This window comes from Lepidochelys kempii, chromosome 6 (assembly GCF_965140265.1).
Source record: "Lepidochelys kempii isolate rLepKem1 chromosome 6, rLepKem1.hap2, whole genome shotgun sequence".
In the NCBI taxonomy this organism is placed as follows: Eukaryota; Metazoa; Chordata; order Testudines; family Cheloniidae; genus Lepidochelys; species Lepidochelys kempii.
Window position 1 is genome coordinate 128,733,508 of NC_133261.1, and position 19,400 is coordinate 128,752,907.

The 19,400-nt window shown below is 42.2% G+C and overlaps 2 protein-coding genes across 5 annotated transcripts in view; one reads left to right on the plus strand and one right to left on the minus strand.

The window, feature by feature from the left end:
• The window catches only part of NEMF (nuclear export mediator factor), a 43,281-nt gene extending 38,169 nt beyond the window's left edge, over positions 1–5,112 (plus strand). For both annotated transcript variants that reach the window (XM_073350220.1, XM_073350222.1), the window contains one exon: positions 740–5,112. In XM_073350220.1, coding sequence (XP_073206321.1) covers positions 740–835 — 96 coding nt within the window. In that variant the 3' untranslated portion in view covers positions 836–5,112. The remainder of the gene's footprint in view (positions 1–739) is intronic.
• Positions 1,609–18,913, minus strand: KLHDC2 (kelch domain containing 2). Of its 3 annotated transcripts, XM_073350226.1 has the most exons (14): positions 18,814–18,913; positions 17,970–18,145; positions 16,794–16,873; positions 14,379–14,496; positions 12,870–12,985; positions 12,428–12,509; positions 12,227–12,310; positions 8,236–8,316; positions 8,094–8,152; positions 7,503–7,612; positions 5,951–6,023; positions 3,571–3,658; positions 3,247–3,299; positions 1,609–2,890 (listed from the first exon to the last, which is right to left on the minus strand). In XM_073350226.1, the coding sequence occupies exons 2-14, from the start codon at positions 18,123–18,125 to the stop codon at positions 2,767–2,769; spliced, it is 1,224 nt and encodes a 407-aa protein (XP_073206327.1). In that variant the 5' UTR covers positions 18,126–18,145; positions 18,814–18,913; the 3' UTR covers positions 1,609–2,766. The 3 variants fall into 3 exon arrangements, with proteins under 3 accessions (XP_073206327.1, XP_073206328.1, XP_073206329.1); XM_073350227.1 differs by lacking the exon at positions 3,247–3,299; XM_073350228.1 differs by lacking the exon at positions 3,571–3,658 and having other exon boundaries at positions 2,803–2,890.
• Between the last annotated feature and the right edge of the window lie 487 nt (positions 18,914–19,400).

Sequence of the window (19,400 nt, forward strand, 5' to 3'; positions counted from 1 at the left end):
CCTTGTTTATACATCGAAGGGTTGCATCGCCCCTTTTTTGGCAGTCCCACTAGAGCTCATGTTCAGCTGCTTGTCTGGGATCCCTAAATCCTCTTCTGAGTGACTGCTGTCTAAGAGAAGTCTCCTGTTGTGTCTGCATGGCCTGCATTATTTGTTCCTAGATATATGACCTTGCATTTTGCTGTATTCAAATACATTTACCAAGCAATCCAGATTACACTAACTGCCCTGTCCTCATTTACCATTCTGCAAATTTTATTATCAATTATCTTATTTACTTCTAGATCCCTGATAAAAATGTTGAATAATCTGGTCGACCAACAGTTGTGGTGGAACCTTATTAGGAATGCACCCCTTTGATGATTCTTTGTTAACAACTACGTATATTGAATACTACTGAACAAAGTTATGTTCAGATAGCTGGAGTGTTAAGCATATATATGATCTGATGATCCATTGTTTTCCCTGGAATGGGTGGGAGGTGCAGTAAGTGTTAATGGTTCTTTATTCATTAAAAAGGGGAAGGTCTGAGCACACTGCATTTTCATCAATCATTTACTGAACTATCAGAGGGCCACTTTCTTTGGAGAAACAAGCAGAGATATGCTGTACTGTAAAGTGACAGTGACTGATTCATGTGACATTATTACTTTAGTAGTCAGAGAGGACATGGGAGGCTGGGAAGGAGTGATTGTTGAACACTTCCTACTTAATTTTGACTCTTGATTTTGTTTTATAGGATACTGATTTATCAAGAAATATTCCTGGTAAAGTGAAAGTGTCTGCACCTAAGCTCCTGAACATGAAAAAGAAGTGTGTTGATCGTAAATCATGAATGTGTTTGAACTGCTACTCCTGCTTCAGAAGAGGATAGACACAAACCTGCCATCTGGACCTCTTCCAATTTTGCTAATAAAGTAAAATAGCTATAATCAGTTGGACTAAATTTAAGAGGCAGAGGTGAACTGTTTCCTGCATCTGACCCTGGCCTACATCTATTTGTATGGACTTTAAATTACATGTAGCATGTGACTCCTCTGAAGTGCACAAGTAAAGTACTACTGGCCTTAGCTGTCAAAGGCAAGACTGATTTTGGACTGATACTCTTTCTAATGCTGTGAGGACTGGCCCAGACCCAGTCCATTCTCTCCTTACTGCCTGCTCTAGCTCATGCTGCAGCAAAAGTCCTGCTGCTTGTTCTTTTCAGCTCTCCTTGGGCAAAGGCCAGGATTTAAACATATTTGGAGCCCTCTTTCTAGTCAGAACATCTACTCCCATGTTTAGGAATGAAGATAATGTTTACCAAAAGCCTGTACAGGCATAGGGTAAGAAAAACCCTGCAAGGACAAAAATCCAAGTCTTGCTTCTGACTAGTCAGGTGCAGTCACTTACTGGCAGTGGAGCACCACCATGCCACATTATGAATGAATGGGGAATAGTATAATACTTTGTCCATATTGGGGTGATTTTATATGTACTATACCTCTGAGCAGCCAAAAAAACAGTAAAAGAGATGAATGGTGAGCTAAAAGCTTAAAAATCACAGCTCAAATAAAATGCACCACTACTGTTCACCCTAATGGAGAGCATATAAGACAGCTAATTAAATTATAGTCAGAATATTCAGTTTATTATAAAAAGAAAGACAATAAGGGGAGTGCTGAAGTCACATTGTTCCAATATTTAAATCACAAGCCATTTATTAGTTTCTCAACCCCTCCACTGTATCAGTGGTGGCCTATGCCTTCTGGGAGACAATGAGCACAGTTAAGGCAGAGCCAGAAGGGCCTTAGTGCTGGTTGCTGCTCACATACAATCTACTTTCAATAGTTTTAAAACTAGTGAAGCTGAACAGAACCTGGCAGCTGTTAGTCATCAGCTTTACAGCATGCATGAAGCTCTGGATCTAGAAGCTGCTGAAGGAAACAGCACATTAATAATCAAGTCATTCCTGGGAAACTGGCAGTTTGTACTTTTGGCTACTCCTAGACATGCATGGTCCAGTTTGACTAAAGCATTTTCACAATTAAGACAGAATACATCTACTCACACTTACAGCTCTTAAATAACCCCACAACATGACACTTAGTCACCATCCCTCTGTTTGTTTTTAAACAACTCAAACTAGACCTTAAATTGGTGAGCTAATCCCTGGACTAAATTAGAATAGCAGTTTCTCTAACCTTAAACTCATGTGGCCAAACATGTTAGGAATCTGTTTTATTCCTATCAGTGAGATGTTAATACAGACTAAAACTACTTTATCATGTTGAATAATGCTAGAGTGTCATTGTTCTTTAATATTAATGGTGTCCCAAAGAACATTAATGCCTGAAAATACTTCTAGCATTTGCCAAACTTTAAGGCCCAGAAATTCAGCAACAACCTACAAATCCTCAAAGGGTAACTCCTTAAACAGCATTTCCCTGCATTGACACACTCTGAAGTAATTTAGGTTAGAGTAGTTTTCCTATCATCACATAATGAAGTGAGTGGCATTAAGTTGAACAAACCATTACTGGTTTAACTTAGCTTAGGCACTGATACATTTCAACTTGCATTAAATACATTTATTGCAAACATCTTTACACAAAAATAGGTTCTCTCTAAGCCATTCACATGCAACTTACAACCAACAAGCTACTACCACTGACAATGCAGATATTTATACAAGTTTCACATCTGCCACAGGTGGTTGGTAAAATTATTACATCTTTTAGAATTGCTCATCCACGCACACCTTCACAGAAGTAACTGATAGAAGTCTTAAGAGCCAGATGTATTATTACTTCCAAACCGCTGATTGACACTGTGAAGCAAGTGCTTTGGGAGGCAGGTCCATGAGTTGGCTAATATCTCTTTGAAGCAAATGACTGCTTCTAGGCACAGCCTTGGAAAAAGAATGAATATTTCAGTTACTATTAAGAACATAAGTGAAATAGCACCAAAGGTAAGAATTCTGTTTCTTAAAGCTGTTTAGTTGACTTGTTCCCCCCAAAGTATTAGCTGTTTTCATTGTCAGAGGATTATAAAGTCTTTACATAAGAATGGAAGCAGCAAGACTCCTTCCATTATTGAATGCTACTTCAGCTTTCCTTGGGGAATGTTATTAACTCAGTCTCCCAAGTATGCCTAGGAACCATGATTTGGTACTAAAGTCTATGTAGTCAAAGTACAAGGTATTAGTAAATGAGAAGGGAAGAACAAAGGTGTTAGATTCAAAAGTGTATTTTTTTTTTTTTTTACCTTACAAGAGATTTTGGTTGCAGAGAAAACACAAGTATTTCATTACTATGAGCCTGGAAAGAGAGATGTTAATTAATATTTGAAGCCTTATTGTTAAATGCATTGATAAGTTAATTCCTTAAAAAGCAGCAAAAGTTTCTCCTTTAAACACAGTGAAATTTTCCTGTGGCACTGAAAGTCTTAGTCACTGATGACAGAGAAATGCGTTTCACAATTGGAGGTTGCAGTTGAAGTGACAGATGCTAAGGGGGAGGGGGGGGTCTCACTTTTAAAAAAACTTGTTCTCCACCCAGCAGTACTAGAAATTCTTAAAACCAGACTTACGGCTTTGTGATGGGCAAGCAAGTTGTTGGCACAGCCACCAAAAACAATGACCTCTCCTTCTTCACTCGCACAAGCTGTATGCCACAGCCTGTAAAATGAACAAGCCCCACATTTATTAGAGAGAGAGGGGAAGAGTCCGAGTATAGCATTAATACCATTAGAGAGACACTGTGAGATAAGAGGTGATATTTATACGCAAGGTTGATGCAGGCAGCTTATTTTAGGCATGTAATAACTTCTAGCAAAAGTAAACAATGACTTCAGTGGCTAAAAGTTACTATTCTTTCTACACAAATCATATTGGAGATATCCACTTTGTAAGCTGTCTGGGTGGAAAAGCAAAGTACTGCTGAGTGGTTCTAAGGTCTGATGACAGGCACTCATGAAGTTCATCTTTTGAAAGTAAACTAAAATTTACGGTAATCCTAGTTTGGGTAGCTGAAGGGTTTGTGAAGAAATATTGTTTGAAGGTAGAGCATTCTGTTTTTTTAAATCAAGCCAGTCATATCCGAGGCTTCCAGTTTTTGAGCCGAAGGAATCAGTTACAATAAGATTCTCCAAACAATGAGACAAGGTGAACCCTCACCATCCACACTATCACAGTCCACCTGCTGTCTAACTCATATTACCGATACACCTTAGCTGCCTTATAGTACTTAAGTCAAATTTCAGTGTTTTTAATCAAGCATCTGAAAAAAGTTATTTAAATTTCAACATAACTATTTAAGGCAGGTTTCTGAACCCTGCAGGAAGATCAATTGTAAGAAAGGTGCTTGGGGTAGGACAAAGGTTAGCTCTAGTAGATTACTACAGTCTGACTACAAAATTTTGCACAGTGAGGAAAGAGTACTTCTCCATATTGCCCTTCCTAAAAGATTAGCCTTGTTAACTAGCTATAGTATGCTCAGGGCTGACCACCGCATAAATTATGATACTGGATCAGACCAGTGGTCCATTCAGTCTGGTATCTTGCAGCTGGGGTCAGTACTAGACACTTCAGTAAGAGATAAGTAGTGTCATACTAAGCAAGTTATCCTACACCCGTCCCATCAGTTGAGGCTGGCTTATGCCTAGAAGCATTATGGTTTATCGTCATTCTAAAATATTTTATCGAACGTGGGCTTGTCTACACTACCGCACAGGGTCGATCTAAGATACGCAACTTCAGCTCCGTGAATAACGTTGCTGAAGTCGACGTACTTAGATCAACCTACTGCGGTAAGTCGACTCTCCAGTAAGCTCCAGTCGACTCCGCTTGCGCTCCTCGTTCTGGTAGAGTACCGAGTTGAGGGGAGAGCGCTCAGCAGTCGATTTATCACATCTAAAATCGACCCCTCCTGGCACGTAGTATAGACAAGCCCTGTGACTGTGCTTAGTCTAATCCATGAGTGCAATCTTGGATCTCTGTCTCAGTTGCAACTTGTACCAACACATTCCATGGACCACTTATGCAAAAGAGTATTTCCTTCTCTAAGTTTGTTACCTTCCGCTTTTATTCAGCGTCCCTTTGTTTTTAGTACAATAAAGTGTAAGAGTACCCCATGCCTTCCCTATACTGTTATCTTGTATCTTTCTCTAAACAGTCCCAGTTGTGTGAATCTCTTCATATCCAAGTCTTTTCATGCCTTTAATTATTTTTTTGACAAACATCTCTGAACTCCCTCTATTACGGCTTGAAATTGGGTGACCAGAACTGAACAGTATTCCAAACGAAGATGATTTATGGTGACATTACAATGTTTTCCATCCCATTTTTATGCACCTTAACACTGTTAATTTTATGACTTTGGCCGTGTAAAAGATAACGGTCTCTATTTAGACAAAGTCCATCCAGCAAAGTACTCTGACGCAGAGCCAGCTGTCAGCCAGGGCAATCAAAGCACTGCAATTCCCCGTATGTCCAGAGCAGCAGTTTTAAAGAATCATTCTGCTAGTAGACTGAGCATGGATTTCCAAGTCTGGCATGTTAAGGTCTACTCTGCCTGGCGAGTACTAGAACTTTGTGTACTAACACCACTAAAATGCACATTCTAGTTAGTTCTCTGCCATTTTACAGGCTAATAGTTACGCAGATAAGTAAAGTATCAGCTGATAGCAGAGTTCCAAACAGTGTAGTCAGAGAGATATGCTGGAGTCTGTATCAGTATAGACATATAGCTACCTTAATCCTGCAACTTCATAAAACAGGATGTATTACTGTGGTGGGGTAAGAGAAACCAATCTGATTTATCACTACTTTACTTTAAAAAAAGATGCTGTATTAGTGAAAGAGTGATCCGAGTCCTATGTGTGCCGTATCAACGCTACAGACTGCCCCCTAAGATTTCCTAGATACACATACTGGTTTTTATACATTTCCAAGAATGTGTGTACATCTTACCTCGGTTTTTCAGAATAATTATGCTCAAACTGTTTCCACTCATTCTTACTGATGCAATAAATCCAAGCATCACCTATAAACACAAAAGATATATTAACCCTTGTCACTGTTGCCAGAACAAGCATGTTCTGGTATAACCTAAGAATATAGTGTTTAACCATGTGTGTGTCCAATTCTTCAGGACTGAAATTTACAATTTTTGGCTGGCTGTGTGAAAACTTGCTCTCGCTGGTGGCTTTCTGGGGCTAGGACAGAGTAGAGAGAGGCACATGGGGAACCTATGCTTTTATCCCTTGCCCATACCCACAGCAAAACTTTCATTCAGGAATAAAGTTTATAACTTTACAAACTTCAAAAATTGTAAATTATCAGCTCTGAATGAGAAGTGAGAGTGTAGTGGTTTTGTAGAAAAAGAAAAATACAGCCACAAAGTTGAACATAAATTACTAATCATCTCCTCCTCCTCTCTGGTTCCCACTCCACATGACTGCATGTACAGGAAGCCTTTACACACAAACACTGAAATCCTTATTTATGTTTTTGAATATATGTGCTGTTAAGTCAAGTCAAATTATACACATGTATAGGTATATAGTCCTCTTTACATCTTTCCATTTATGGAAGGAAGAGAAATGTCTTATTTTAAATTCCTTCTAAAACACAACAGACCAGACAAATGATGGAACGCTTTTCCTTGCAGAAAACAGTGTACCTATGAAAACTAGATGTAATATTATTAATGAAGTTTTCATAAGCCTCTCTAAATGTGCATCTGGTCTTGATAAAGTTCACAAAACAAAAAGCTGATTACATGTTGAATTAGACAAGAGTAGTGTTGCTTTTCTAATAACCATAAGAAATCATTCACATGATGGCCAGTCTGTTGATGATGCAATTCTTGTTTTCCCCTGGGGCTAGACAGTGTAACTCTTACAATTTGGGGGACAGGTACAGCCATCTTACCACTCTGGGAGTAGTCTGCCATCACATGTTCCATTCGTCTGAATGGATTTTACACCACACAAGGGAGTTGACTATAATCAAATAGCACTTTTCAAAGATAAGCCTAATAACCTTCAGTATTGACAAGGCTGAATAAGTCTACAGCAGGTCACCTAACTACACAGGTTTGCACATTCCTGGAAAGATTAAGAAATGAGCTCTCAGTGTCTGATTGGGCGTGGGATGCTCTATTTAAAAAAATGCCACTGCTGCTATGAGAAATGAACAATGAGCACTGCAAAATGTCACCCATGGGAATAGTCAATGGCTAGGACACTAGAGGGGGACTCAGGAGACCTGGGTTCAATTCCCAGCTCTGCCACTGGTTTGTTGGATGACCTTGGGCAATTCACTTAACCCATGCCTCAGTTTCCCCATCTGTAAAATGGAGACAGTGATATTGACCTGTATAAAGCACTTGGAGTTCTATGGGTGGAAAGCACTAGGTATTACCGAGACACTGTTAGTAAAGAGTTTACAGTTAAACAGACACTTGAGCATGCAACTGTATAGAATTTGGAGAGTATAAAGTTTCCTTGGAATTACTTACTCAGTGGCTGCTTATCGGTGGTAAACCCTCCAAAGAGAAATAGGTGATCTGATGAAACTGGAGTTAAGGAATGCCAAGATCGGCCTACTGGGCAAATGCCTTGTGTAATTCTGCATTTAAACAAAAAAGCACCCCAAGTTACAGACCAGCTAAAACACAATGCAGACTTTCTGGGTTGCAGTGATTTTTCAGATATTAAATCCATGCAGCTGAGTATTGGATGCTAACTTTGACCAACTATCAGCAACAATTCAGTTCCTTGTTGAGGATGGCACAGTTCATTTCTCAATGATTATAGGTCAGACTTCCTGGAAAGAGTTATTGCAGACAGACTAATCCAATGAAGACAGAATAATCTCAAATAATGGCAGTCTGAATGGCAGAAGGAGTTTTCCTCATCTCCAGGCACTTTAAAATTAGTGATGGCCAGTGAAACAAGGTACTAGAACATAAACATTCAAAAAGCAGTGCATTTGATGGTAAATACTTTGAAGTTCTGTTGGAATGATTTGCAGGTGAAAAAGCACATTTACAAATACAATGATATACTGCCTTGAAAAAAAAAAAAGACTAAAGAGCTTTGATACCTACATTTCATTCCACTCCCATGTGTCCAAATTAAGATGATAAAGATCATTCATTCTAGAATCCTAAAATAAAATAGATAAAAGTTGAATGAAATATTCACTTTAGAGATTCAGCAGTAACATTGTAAAACTGTTCTTACACTTACTCGGTATCTGCCTCCAAACACATAGCCTCTGTTCCCAACTGTAGCGCAGGCATGGGCTGCTCGGGGTGAGGGGGATTTACCCTGACATAAGAAAATATTAAAATTAGAAGGAAGACTTGTTCGATAGCGTTATTCAGATAGTGGTATCGAGCAGCGGCTGGAAACTAAGAAAGGAAATCTGGTCAGAGATCTTTAACAGCTCCATAATTATACAGATGTTACATTCAAGATAAAACCAAATACCATTTCCCCCCAGAAATTCATGATTGGTTAAGAGGGCAGAAACTCTGGGTTAATGGTCTGACTTAAGGTGACCAGCAGCAGGTGGGGACAAGGGAGAAAATGGGGTTGCATTCATTTACATAAGGGAAGCCCAGGAGACCCAAGTTTTACGTGTTTGGGTGGGAGGCAGTTGGGAAGTCACCTAAGAAGAGAGAAAGGAAAGGCTGCAATTTAAAAAAAAAACAAACACCCCTAGGAATATCAAGTCTGGTTTTGCTGGAGGACTTATGATGGACATAGATGTATATGAGGAACTCTCTCAGATTTTAATTGAAAAGATGAGGTGGGGAAGTGATAAATATTTTTCTTACAGCTAATTCCAGGGCATGAGATCAACTGTTTCAAACTCTTTGTCTTAACTATCTGAATGTCACTTCCCATCAGATTTTACTCCCTTGGTATCCATGGCACTATAATCCTATTAGTTTGCTTCTGAACAATTCAGACAGCTTTAGTGTCCAATGTGCGGCGCTATAGCACGCAGTCATTTTTCTTTATTTTGATCCTTCATTCACCAGCCAAGTGGGTTTAAGAGTGCGAAACTCGAGAGCTAAGGTGGGTGAGGTGATATCTTTTATTAGACCAACTGCTATGGGTGAGAGAGACAAGCTTTCACCAACAGAAGCTGGTCCAATAAAAAGGTATTATCCATCTTGGGAACCAAAAGGGCTACACAACACTGCAATCTCAAGAGCTGTCAGTTGGTCAACACTGTACAGGTTGGAGTTAGGCTGTAAATTTCACTTTGCTGATTTCCCTATAAAAGCAGAACTAGGGAATAGATAGGTTCCTACCAATTCACATTCTCATAAGAAAACCAGGGAAATGTGGTCTAGACAGCTAACTACTGTAGGGTGTGTAAAGATATAGCATCTCTCCAGCCGCTAAGTGCTGCCAGGTGTACGTGGATAGAGGTGAGAGCTAAGCCTGATGTTTTCAGGGCAAAGAGGTAATTTAGGACAATGTCTCTCAACCTTTCCAGACCATGGTTTCCCTTTCAGGAGTCTGATTGGTCTTGCGTACCCCCAAGGTTAACCTCACTGAAAAACTACTTGCTTTCAAAATCAGACATAGAAATAGTTAAGTGCTGGATTACTAAAAACAAAAACAGGGACTCCAGTAGGGCCAGAATGAAGGGTCCCTCAGTCTGGGCGGTCTGCAGGAGAAGCAGTACCAGGCTTCTCTGGGGGTGGGGGGATGGGGGTGTCATAAGGGTGCCTCGGCTATCCATCTGGGCTCCTGCATGGCAGCAGAGATGTTGGTGGGGCTATTTCCTGGGACTCCTCTGAGTCGGATGATGGTGCCATTGGAAACAGCAGGACTGTCGGTACTGGATGGCCCTCATCTGATGGATGGGAAAGGGGCTTTGCTGCAGAAGGAGCAGCGATTCATCCTCAGGTGTGGGGACATCCCGAAGAATTGGTGGGCCCAAGAGGAGTGGAGACTGCGGGTACGCTGGAACTCCTCCTCTGGCATTTGGAATGTCTCTGTACATCCAGCAATCTGTGAGGTGCCACTGAGACACCGGAGGGAACCAATTCAGCAGTCACGGCCAGCCAGTCAGCATGTTGGTGGAGTGGCTCTGACAGAGCATCTGGAGCCGCGCTCATAGATAGGTGCTCTAAGTGTCCCAGAACTGAGGGTCACTGGCGGTACAGATGGATCTCACTTCTTTGCCATAGCCTCCAGCCAGGGGACCTTTGGTGCCAATTCAGCAGGATCCATGTGCGACATCTCTCCCGACCTGATGCGGCTCAGGGAGGGAATGTGTCTCTTATGAGCAGTCTGTTGGGGGGATCTGCTCTTATGCCCGGGAGAGTGTTTCTTACTCTTGCGGTGGCGCTTGTCTTTAGGCTCCACACCATTGCTCGTGCTCAGAGGGGCATTACATGTTGGTGGAGGCCGCTGTACAGAGCGGGGCCTAGACATAGTCCCTGGGTGACAGGGTTGTTTCCCCTGATCAGGGAGGGTTTATACTATATTACACTAAACCACACTATGAAAAACTATTTACACAAAAGTGTGGAGACAACTCTCATCAAAATAAGAGCAAAGGAGAAAGAGGGGTTCCAACTCAGGCCATGCAGCAGTGAGAGAGAACTGGAGTGGCGTCGACCCACACTGCCCCTCAGACTCTTGATCGGGAGCATAAGGAGACATACTGCACGTGTGTGTCAACAGACACTGCTGGGGAGAAACTTCCGGACTCAGGTGCATGACGCGCATGAGCACCCATGTGTGGAATACACATGGGGATCATCACTCGAAGAAGAAACCTGACTTGTGAAGAAAGGTTAAAAAAACTGGGCAAGTTTAGCCTCGAAGAGAGGCAGAGGGGGAACCTGATAACAGTCTTCAAATATGTTAAGGGCTGTTACAAAAAGGGCAGTGATCAATTGTTCTCCATGTCCACTGAAGGTAGCACAAGAAGTAATGCGCTTAATTTGCAGAAAGGGAAATTTACATTAGATTTAGGTAAAAATCTTTCTAAATTATAAGGTTAGTTAAGCACTGGAATAGGTTACCAACAGCGTTGTGGAATCTCCATCACTGGAGGATTAACAGGTTGGACAAACACCTGTCAGGGCTATGTATACCTGGTCCTGTCTCAGTGCTACAATTCTACGTTTCTGTTATTTCACTGATGGGAAAACTGAGGTGCAGAAAATGAATACTAACCACACAGTCAGGGTCAGCAACAACTGTGTGGATTGTAACCAAGATCACCCGACTCAGTTGTATGCTTTAATCACAAGACCATCATTCCTTCCTTTGAACTCTCCTGCAGATCAGAGTTAAATTACATGCTCTCAGAGGACAACTAGGAATGACAGTTACTTGGATTGTTGCAAAGGCCGTACTATTTTTCCATAGCAGAGGAAAGCTGAGGGCGCATTACATCACCGACTAGTGATCCCTGCAACTGAGCAAAATGGAACCAGGGTATTGCCATTCTGAATCAGATCCACGCTCCATCCTTCCTGTATCCTGTCTGACAGTGGCCAGCACCAATACCTGAGAAAGGTCCAAAAAACCTCCTAATCCCTAGCAGCAAGAGACTGGCTTAAGACCTGCAGCATGCAGCACTGATGGGCTCCAGAAAACTGCCCTCTCAGCTAGGAGGCTCGTGACTTGTACACAAGGTCATAGGGATGGAATATGTGTGTGGCTGGGGAGAGAAGAGATTCACGGCACCAACTGGGACTTCACACACTTCATACTAGGGAACAGTAATTGCACAATACCACACCTTCTATCATTGTATCAGGGGAAGACAGACTAGAGCTAGAGCAAAAATGTGAGGTTGGACCATACAAGTAAACTTTTAATATGAGAAGACATGGGGGTGGGTGAGAGGGGAGTGGAGAGGGAGAAAGAGACAGGCAGATCCGCCAATAAAATAACTACTGAATTTATAGGACTACAATACAGAAGTGGTACTTCAAGACAAGTCAATTGCTCAAAGCCACTGCTGGAAGCCCCTGGAGGCACCTTTGCAGAGCAGCCTTTTGATCTGTAGGCTTCCTCTTTCTTAATGAGGATCAGAACAAAACTAAAAAAAACCATTCAGGCCTAGCAAGTGATGATACTTTGCATAGTATTGCTACTCTTTATCTTCATGTCCCTTCTAGTGTCAATCCTAGAAAAAGCAGCCATTTCTCCTGAAGAGTTATGTTTTACTCAGTGTCAAAATTCTTTTAAAAATTACCGTGGTTATGGGCTGGCTCCAAGAAAAGGTTTCAGTGTCCAGAACATGTACGTGATCATTCCATCCTCTAGGCTGACCTGAGTTCTTTGGAAAATTGATGAAAAAACTATTACATTTCCATTTTAATGAACATATTATGCACTAGCACCAGCATGTTTTCTGCTGAAAATTACTCTTAGGTGGAGAAAGAAGGTTACTTACCCAAAAAGAGGTTTCATCAAATTCAAAAGTTCCTATTGGTATCCCTTCAGGCGAATAACCATAACCTCCAAAAAATATTAGCCTGTTCAACAGAAATTACATCAAGATTATCAAAAGCAAATACCATTGTATGGCAATCTCTGCTATTACAACTTAATGCTCAGTAAAGGCTTTTCACGCACAGCATACGGGAAAACCCACTATGCTTCCTTGACTTTGTTACCAAATTACAAGTAAGGTTCTTCTTATTTTCAAAGATGTTTAGGGTTGAGCACTTTTAAAATGTTTATTTAGAATGAAACCCAGCATGAGATTCAATGTATAACATGTATTCCCTTCCCAGTTTTGTTCATCTTAGATACAATACACCAACAAGAATGACAATCTTATTAAAAAAAAAGTCACAAAGAGAACTGCAATACTTTTGGTCATGCTTGCTTACTTATTTTTATAAACCCAAACTCCAAGTTTGTCCTTTGATGAGGGGGGAACACCTTGACATTCTACTCTAACCCACTGCAACACTTTGTCCTTGGATCTGGAGTTTAACATGTAGAACTGCAACACAATAAAAATAAAAGTTTTTTAACCCACACAGTTAGCATAAATCTAAAGACTAACAAATGTTTCAATATACTGATTAGCATGCACCAGCATAAAAGTATATAGTTCTTTTCCAAGCTCAGAATACCATGATGAAATATTCTGCAGTCACATGGAAGGATCCAACACCACCCATAAGTAGGCCCTTAGTGCGGTTCTACACCTGTGAAAGGAGTATTAGTACTGAACTTTGTTTACTCGCATCCCAGGGTGGAAAGCTGTAGTACTCTCTCAAGCTCCAGCCATTTGAGTGTAAAATAGTCCACTCAGCAGATTTTTTATAATATGATCATCTCTCCTTTCTTGCACACTTGGCTGTGCAGAGGGACAGCTGATGTTGAACTGAACTTGTCATTATGCTAATGATGAAGTCTATCAGTGACATGAATATGAAGCTGGTCAGGTGTCAGAGCTATTTTATTTCAGCCTATCTGCATCATCACTTCATCAGTTTACACTCTAGTTTATGATTTACTGGTATCCTTTTTTAAGTGAAAGCTTAGATTCTCCAAGCCTGAGATGGATGGAAGGAAGAAAGAGAGAACCATTTTCACCAAACTACCACAAACCAGCTCAATTTGTCGCCACTTCTATTCAGCTGCAAGCTTAAGATTTAAGTGGATTTTTTAAGCTCTCAGCCTTCAAAATTAAGTAGACTCAAAGGATCTATGTAATATGACTGCAGGGTGAATTTGGCCAGTACACTAGGATTAACACCACTTCCTCTGCAGTAACTACAACTACTGGAGAGGAGGATGTTTTCCAGCATTGCAATCTACTCCCCTCAGTCATGCCAAACTATCTAGGGTTGGACATGATCCATTCCCAAAACCCGTATCAGCCAATAAAGTTACAGAGAAATTGAACTGGTGGAAATCACTGTGTCAGTCATCTGGATGAAAAGCTCAGAGTGGTAAAACTACTACTGTAAGTTGTTGCTTCTTCGGCAATTGTAAAAAAGTATCATTTGTTTGGATTACTTCAAGTTTGAGGACGCGATTGAGGAAAAGAAAACTAGTTTCTTAGTTCCAAGCAATGAACATATAGACAGCAGATGAAGGTATGTTGTAGGAGAGAATGTGAAGGACCTAATGACTTGCTACCTATTCAGCATTCCCCAGTCATTAACATGACAATATCGAGGCTTGGTTAACACAGTCCAACAGACATACTATAGCTGTTCAGAAGGAAGAGGGTTTGTAGGTTATGAAATGTGGTATTTTCATGCTTTGGATGCATTTTAATGTGCTTAGAAGTCAGTCTTACCTTTAGTACAGAATGGGGCTACAAACATTGTCTACTGGAACCTCTTTAATAGAAAGGGTATAATTAATCTTCAGACACTGACCTTGTTTGTATTGCCACGTGCATGATGCCCTCCAAATAAGTACAATACTTTGTCTACACACACAGCACAACTGCCTGACATGGAAGGTGGAACATCTCCTTCTGTTTTTTTTTTATTCCTGGAAAGATAAAATGCATTTAAAAACTGATAAAAAAGAAAAAAATTATTTTGTCTGAAGTCGAAGCATTCAGTCTGACTGGCTGAGTTATTAACTGCAACAAAAAGGAGTACTTGTGGCACCATTCAGACTAACAAATTTATCATGAAACCTTATGCTCAGATAAATTTGTTAGTCTTCAAGGTGCCACAAGTCCTCCTTTTCTTTTTGCGAATACAGACTAACACGGCTGCTACTCTGTAACTACAAGTGTTTGTGGGATATTGAGGAATCCCGTTTTGAGTCATTTGGATCTTTGTAGTAACAGCACTTCAAAAACACTGAAAAACCCTCCTTTTACAAAAATGTATTTTCGGTGGATTCTCTATGCCCAATTCAGAGGACTAAGGATTCTCCTCCCCCCTCCACCTTTTTGAAATAGAGATTCTCAGACACAGAGAATCCTCCCTTAAAACACATCTTGGTAAAAAAAAGGAGGGTTTTTTAATGTTTCCAAAGCGCTGTAATCACAAGGATGCATTTCCAAACTCAAGGCTCCACATGACCACAAGGACAGCAACTGCCAAGAAAGACTGGATGGGACTCCCTTCAGAACCAGTTAATACTACTCCTTAAAGAGTTTAGAGCACTTTGCAGGATAAGTCCTTAGTTGTCTAAAGAGGTGAAGCAACACATAACCCCCAACCCCCACCCCCACCAGCAGGTATGCAGCTTCTGAACAACTTTCGGGGTTTTTTGTTGGACTAGGAGGCAAAAATAGTATATGTCGCTGAACAGATGTTTTTAATTTAAAAAAGATATTGTACCTTCACAGCACAATGAAGAAAATACTACCTGAACATAGGTTTATTTCATTAGGTTATTTGCTGTAGTATGTTACAAATATCTACACTCTATGGAAACTATGTTTGATATCAGGGGTTCTCAAACACTCCACAGTGTTTGTCACACCTTATTGGAGAAACTGTCTTGGGAGCCACCTCCTCTCCCATTTAGAGTCAAGTGACATCCCTGTGGCAACTACAGCAATCACTTACATGGAAAAATAAGATTAAGAAAACTTGATATTTAACTGTTTTATAATGCAGTTTGCAGAGTGAATAAAAATCAATGATTAAAAAAACCAAAGTCAGTTTTAATTTTAATTAAATATGGACTTCTAAAAAATAAATGCACTTAAAATTAAAAATTTGAAATTGACAACCTATGTTAAGGCTTAAATAATTATTCAAATCATTTCAATTATACAAAAAAACCCCCTAATAGTACATATTTGTTGCCAAATTTTAAAGAAGGTCAAACCACTGAACTGGTGGAAGCCATTGACTAAGCTCCTTGAACTACAATCTGTTGAAGTGCAAACCTAACTTTTGACAGCAGTAGCCTCTTCTGCAGATGCAGAGAAAATATTCTCTTCATTTCACTTTATTCAACTAGTTCAGCTCAGTTACTAATTTAATTCCAAGTTAAGAAACCAATTAGGAGTTGAAAAACCAGGAAAGCTTCTTTTCCACTTACTGTTTAAGAATAAAAACAAGGGATCAGGGGATGAGATCTATTAGTTCTAAAATCATGAAAAACAGTGACCAGAAACATCAGTTCAATTCACTAACCATAGTTAATACTGCCTTTGTTTAATAAACCAGTTTGTTTTGAATGCAAAACATATTTTGATTTTTTTTCCCTCGTTTCCAGCTCATTAAGGATAGTTTTATTTAAAAAGTTGTTTTTGTGCATTTTTAATTTATGTTTCCATCCAAGTAGAGCATGACACAAATCACAAGTAAAAAACAATCATACTCTAGTAAATGAGAAATGCATCACTTCCTAAAATAAAAAAGGTAAAAATTAAAAATCTGAGTAAGTGTATGTGGAAGTGTATAACTGCTTAACTAAATGTGTATAGATATAGTGTATCCTCCTGGTTAGCAAAAAGAACCACCAAATTTAGTGTACAGGCTATATTTACTTGCAAATCAAATCAACCTTTCTTTAGAAAAATAACTAAAAGGTACAAATGCAAAACATGATTAAAATGGATTTAAATCAAAGCTCCCTGCTTGCTGATTTAAACAGTGATTGAAGTCAGTGATTTAAATTGCTTATATTTACATCAAAGGACCTTGGGGTGGCAGTTTGGCATCTGGAAATGAGGAAAGGCAGTGCCATACTGGCCAGACATGCACCAGCAATTCCTCCATGGAGCATCAGTATGATTTATAGATCAGTTTGACAACCTCTTTAAAATACAGACACTGGCTTAAGAAAGGAAAAATAAAGTCACTCATGTACTGTACCATCTTCCAGTTTCCATGCTGTAGATCCATATTTCATCTCTAGGCAGATAGAAGTCATAAAATCCCCTAACTTGAGCATTCTGCAGGGACAGCAGAGAAGAGAAAAGGCACTATTACAAAAGGCTCGACATTTTATATCATGTAGAATCAAGTGTTTTCAGGCCTGCCCTCCTTCCCCCCTCAGAAACAATCCACCTATTTTTAAATGTTTATGAAACAGAAAATAGCATCAGGAGCCAGAGGAGGGATGAGTAGTGGTGTGACCAGTGCAGGCTGCACTCCAGTGACTCCCGCTTGTGTAACAGCCCTTAGGGAGCAGTAACACACTGTGACAAATTCAAGCTGTCTCAGGGCTACTTTAGCTTGTGCTGGGGACTGCACCAGCTCACTGCAGACTCCAGGATCAGAGGAGTATTAACATGAGTTAAAGCCACCTTTGCAAACCCCCTCCCCCGGCACACTAAAGCTCTAGCATGAGGATCTGCGCTCAGACTTTTTTTTTTAAAAGGATTTTGCCAGATGTTAATGGAATACACTAGGCACCTTGTTTCCAGATATCTGCAAAAAAATTAGTCTGATGTCACGTGAAAAATAAATTTGGTGACCTTACCCTTGTGAACTGGACCAACAAGAACTAGATCATAATATGGTTTTATTTTCTTTTTAAACTACACATACGCCAGCATGATTAGCAGTCTACTCAGGACCTCTGAACTCTAATGTATCTCCAAGTAGGGGTGTGCTGGAAAAGCTGTGTAGATAAAATGGTTAAGTGCCGATCTGCGCAATATCTGGATCAACCAACCAACAGTATTTCCCTATCTTCCAGAGGATTAAATAGCTGGCAAGAAATAGAGAAAAGAAACCCCCATCTCCTACAAATAGCCATTGATTAGTCTCCAGAGCATTTATTTAACATCATTTTACAAGGGTCACACCATTTCTAACTACTTACATGTCACCTTAAAGTTATAAAGTTCAGTACGTGGCATGTCAAACTTTTTTTGAGTGGTTATATTATGTATTTAGAGTTTTGTCAAAATACTGAGGCCGGTCAACCTCAATAGCATCACCAATGACAGATGCCTGGGTTAGCGCAGAGAGAAGCTGTTTTGTCAGATAAGGAGGACTCAGCTGTAGTAATATTTTAAAAGAATAACAGTTTGAGAATGGTACCTTATAGCCTCCCCAAACAAACATGCAGTGTCCATCAGTGACTGCTACATGCCCACTGCGCTCTGCGGGGCTGCTGTTCTCCAGCTGCTCAAAGTTGTCCTCAGCTGGAGCGGGGAGCTCTTCATCTGCCTGCAGCTCTTCATTATCATCAGCCATTTTGATACAGGGCTATGTTCCTAAAACAGACACGTGGGCCTTTTAATAATCACTGGGTGAAACAAGGAGCAGAGAAACTTCACAGAGCTGCTTCCCTCACACAGGTGAAAGATGCCAGATGGAAACAAGAGACAGCCCCACGGTGGAAGGAAGTTTCCCCGTGCACTCTCCTGCCACTTGGAGCGGAAGGCTCCGCTGTGTGTTTCTTGTGTGTCACTTCGGCTGCGGCCGCCTTTACGGACGAGCACAGAACGCGGGCGGGCCACACGCGCTCAGCGGGATTTAACGGCCTTGCTTAGGGACTCTTGGCACAAGCGGCGGCGGCTGCCGCAGCCTCCCGGCGGCGCGTCTGTCCCAGCGACGCGGCAGCAACACCTACCCGGCCGGAGACACGGCCAAACGCGACGTGACCCGCGCAGATACGGGGGGCGCCTCACAGGCGGGCCGGGGCCGGGCCGCCGGCGGACCAGGGGCCCCGCCAGGGCGGCCGAGCCGCTTGGCGGGGGGGGCCGAGGCTGGCGCTGCGCTCGGGGAGGGGGGAGGGGGGGGCGCTGGCCGGCCGCCCGCCCCTCGCGCGCAAGGGTCAGGCCCCCCCCCGGGCTGCGCCGGGCCCCTCGGCCCGGGCCGGACACTCCCCCGACGCCGCCGCAGGGCGGGGGCAGGCGGCTCGCGCCACCCCCTGACTCACCTCAGCGGGCCACCCAGCCTGTTGTGGGCCACGGCTGTCAACATCCGCCGCGCCGCACTTCCGCTCCCGGCAGCCTCCGCGCCCAGCGCCGGCTCCGCCCCCCACCGACCGCCGCGCGCGCGCGCGCCTCCCCCGCCCCCATGACAACCCGAGGTGGGAGGGAGGGAGGGGCAGGCGTTGGCCCCGCCCTAGCGATGCCGCCTGGCCGCAGGGTAGGAGCTTGGCTGTGCCCAGGCCAGACCCCGGGGGTCCTGGTTCCCGTCCGTGGACAGTCCTACAGCAGCCTGGCGGGGGATGATCATGTCCTATTGCCACTGCGCTCGGCGCTGTACAAAGCAGGGCCGCCCGCTGTCCCAGGTGTCCTGGAAATCTTCCCAGCGCAGTAAAGGTGCCGGGTTTGGTCAGGCACGCCCCACTGGCTCCCACAGCCCCTCTTGTCGGGACAGCCTGAGGGCAGCCGTGCCCGCGCCCCGGGCGCCCTAGCTCCGGAGTAGTTGGGAACTGCAGGGATGGGGTGGCGCGGGAGCAGCCAGTGGAACGGGCAGAGCAGGTACCGGCTGTGGGGTCACCGCCAGGTGGGAGTACGA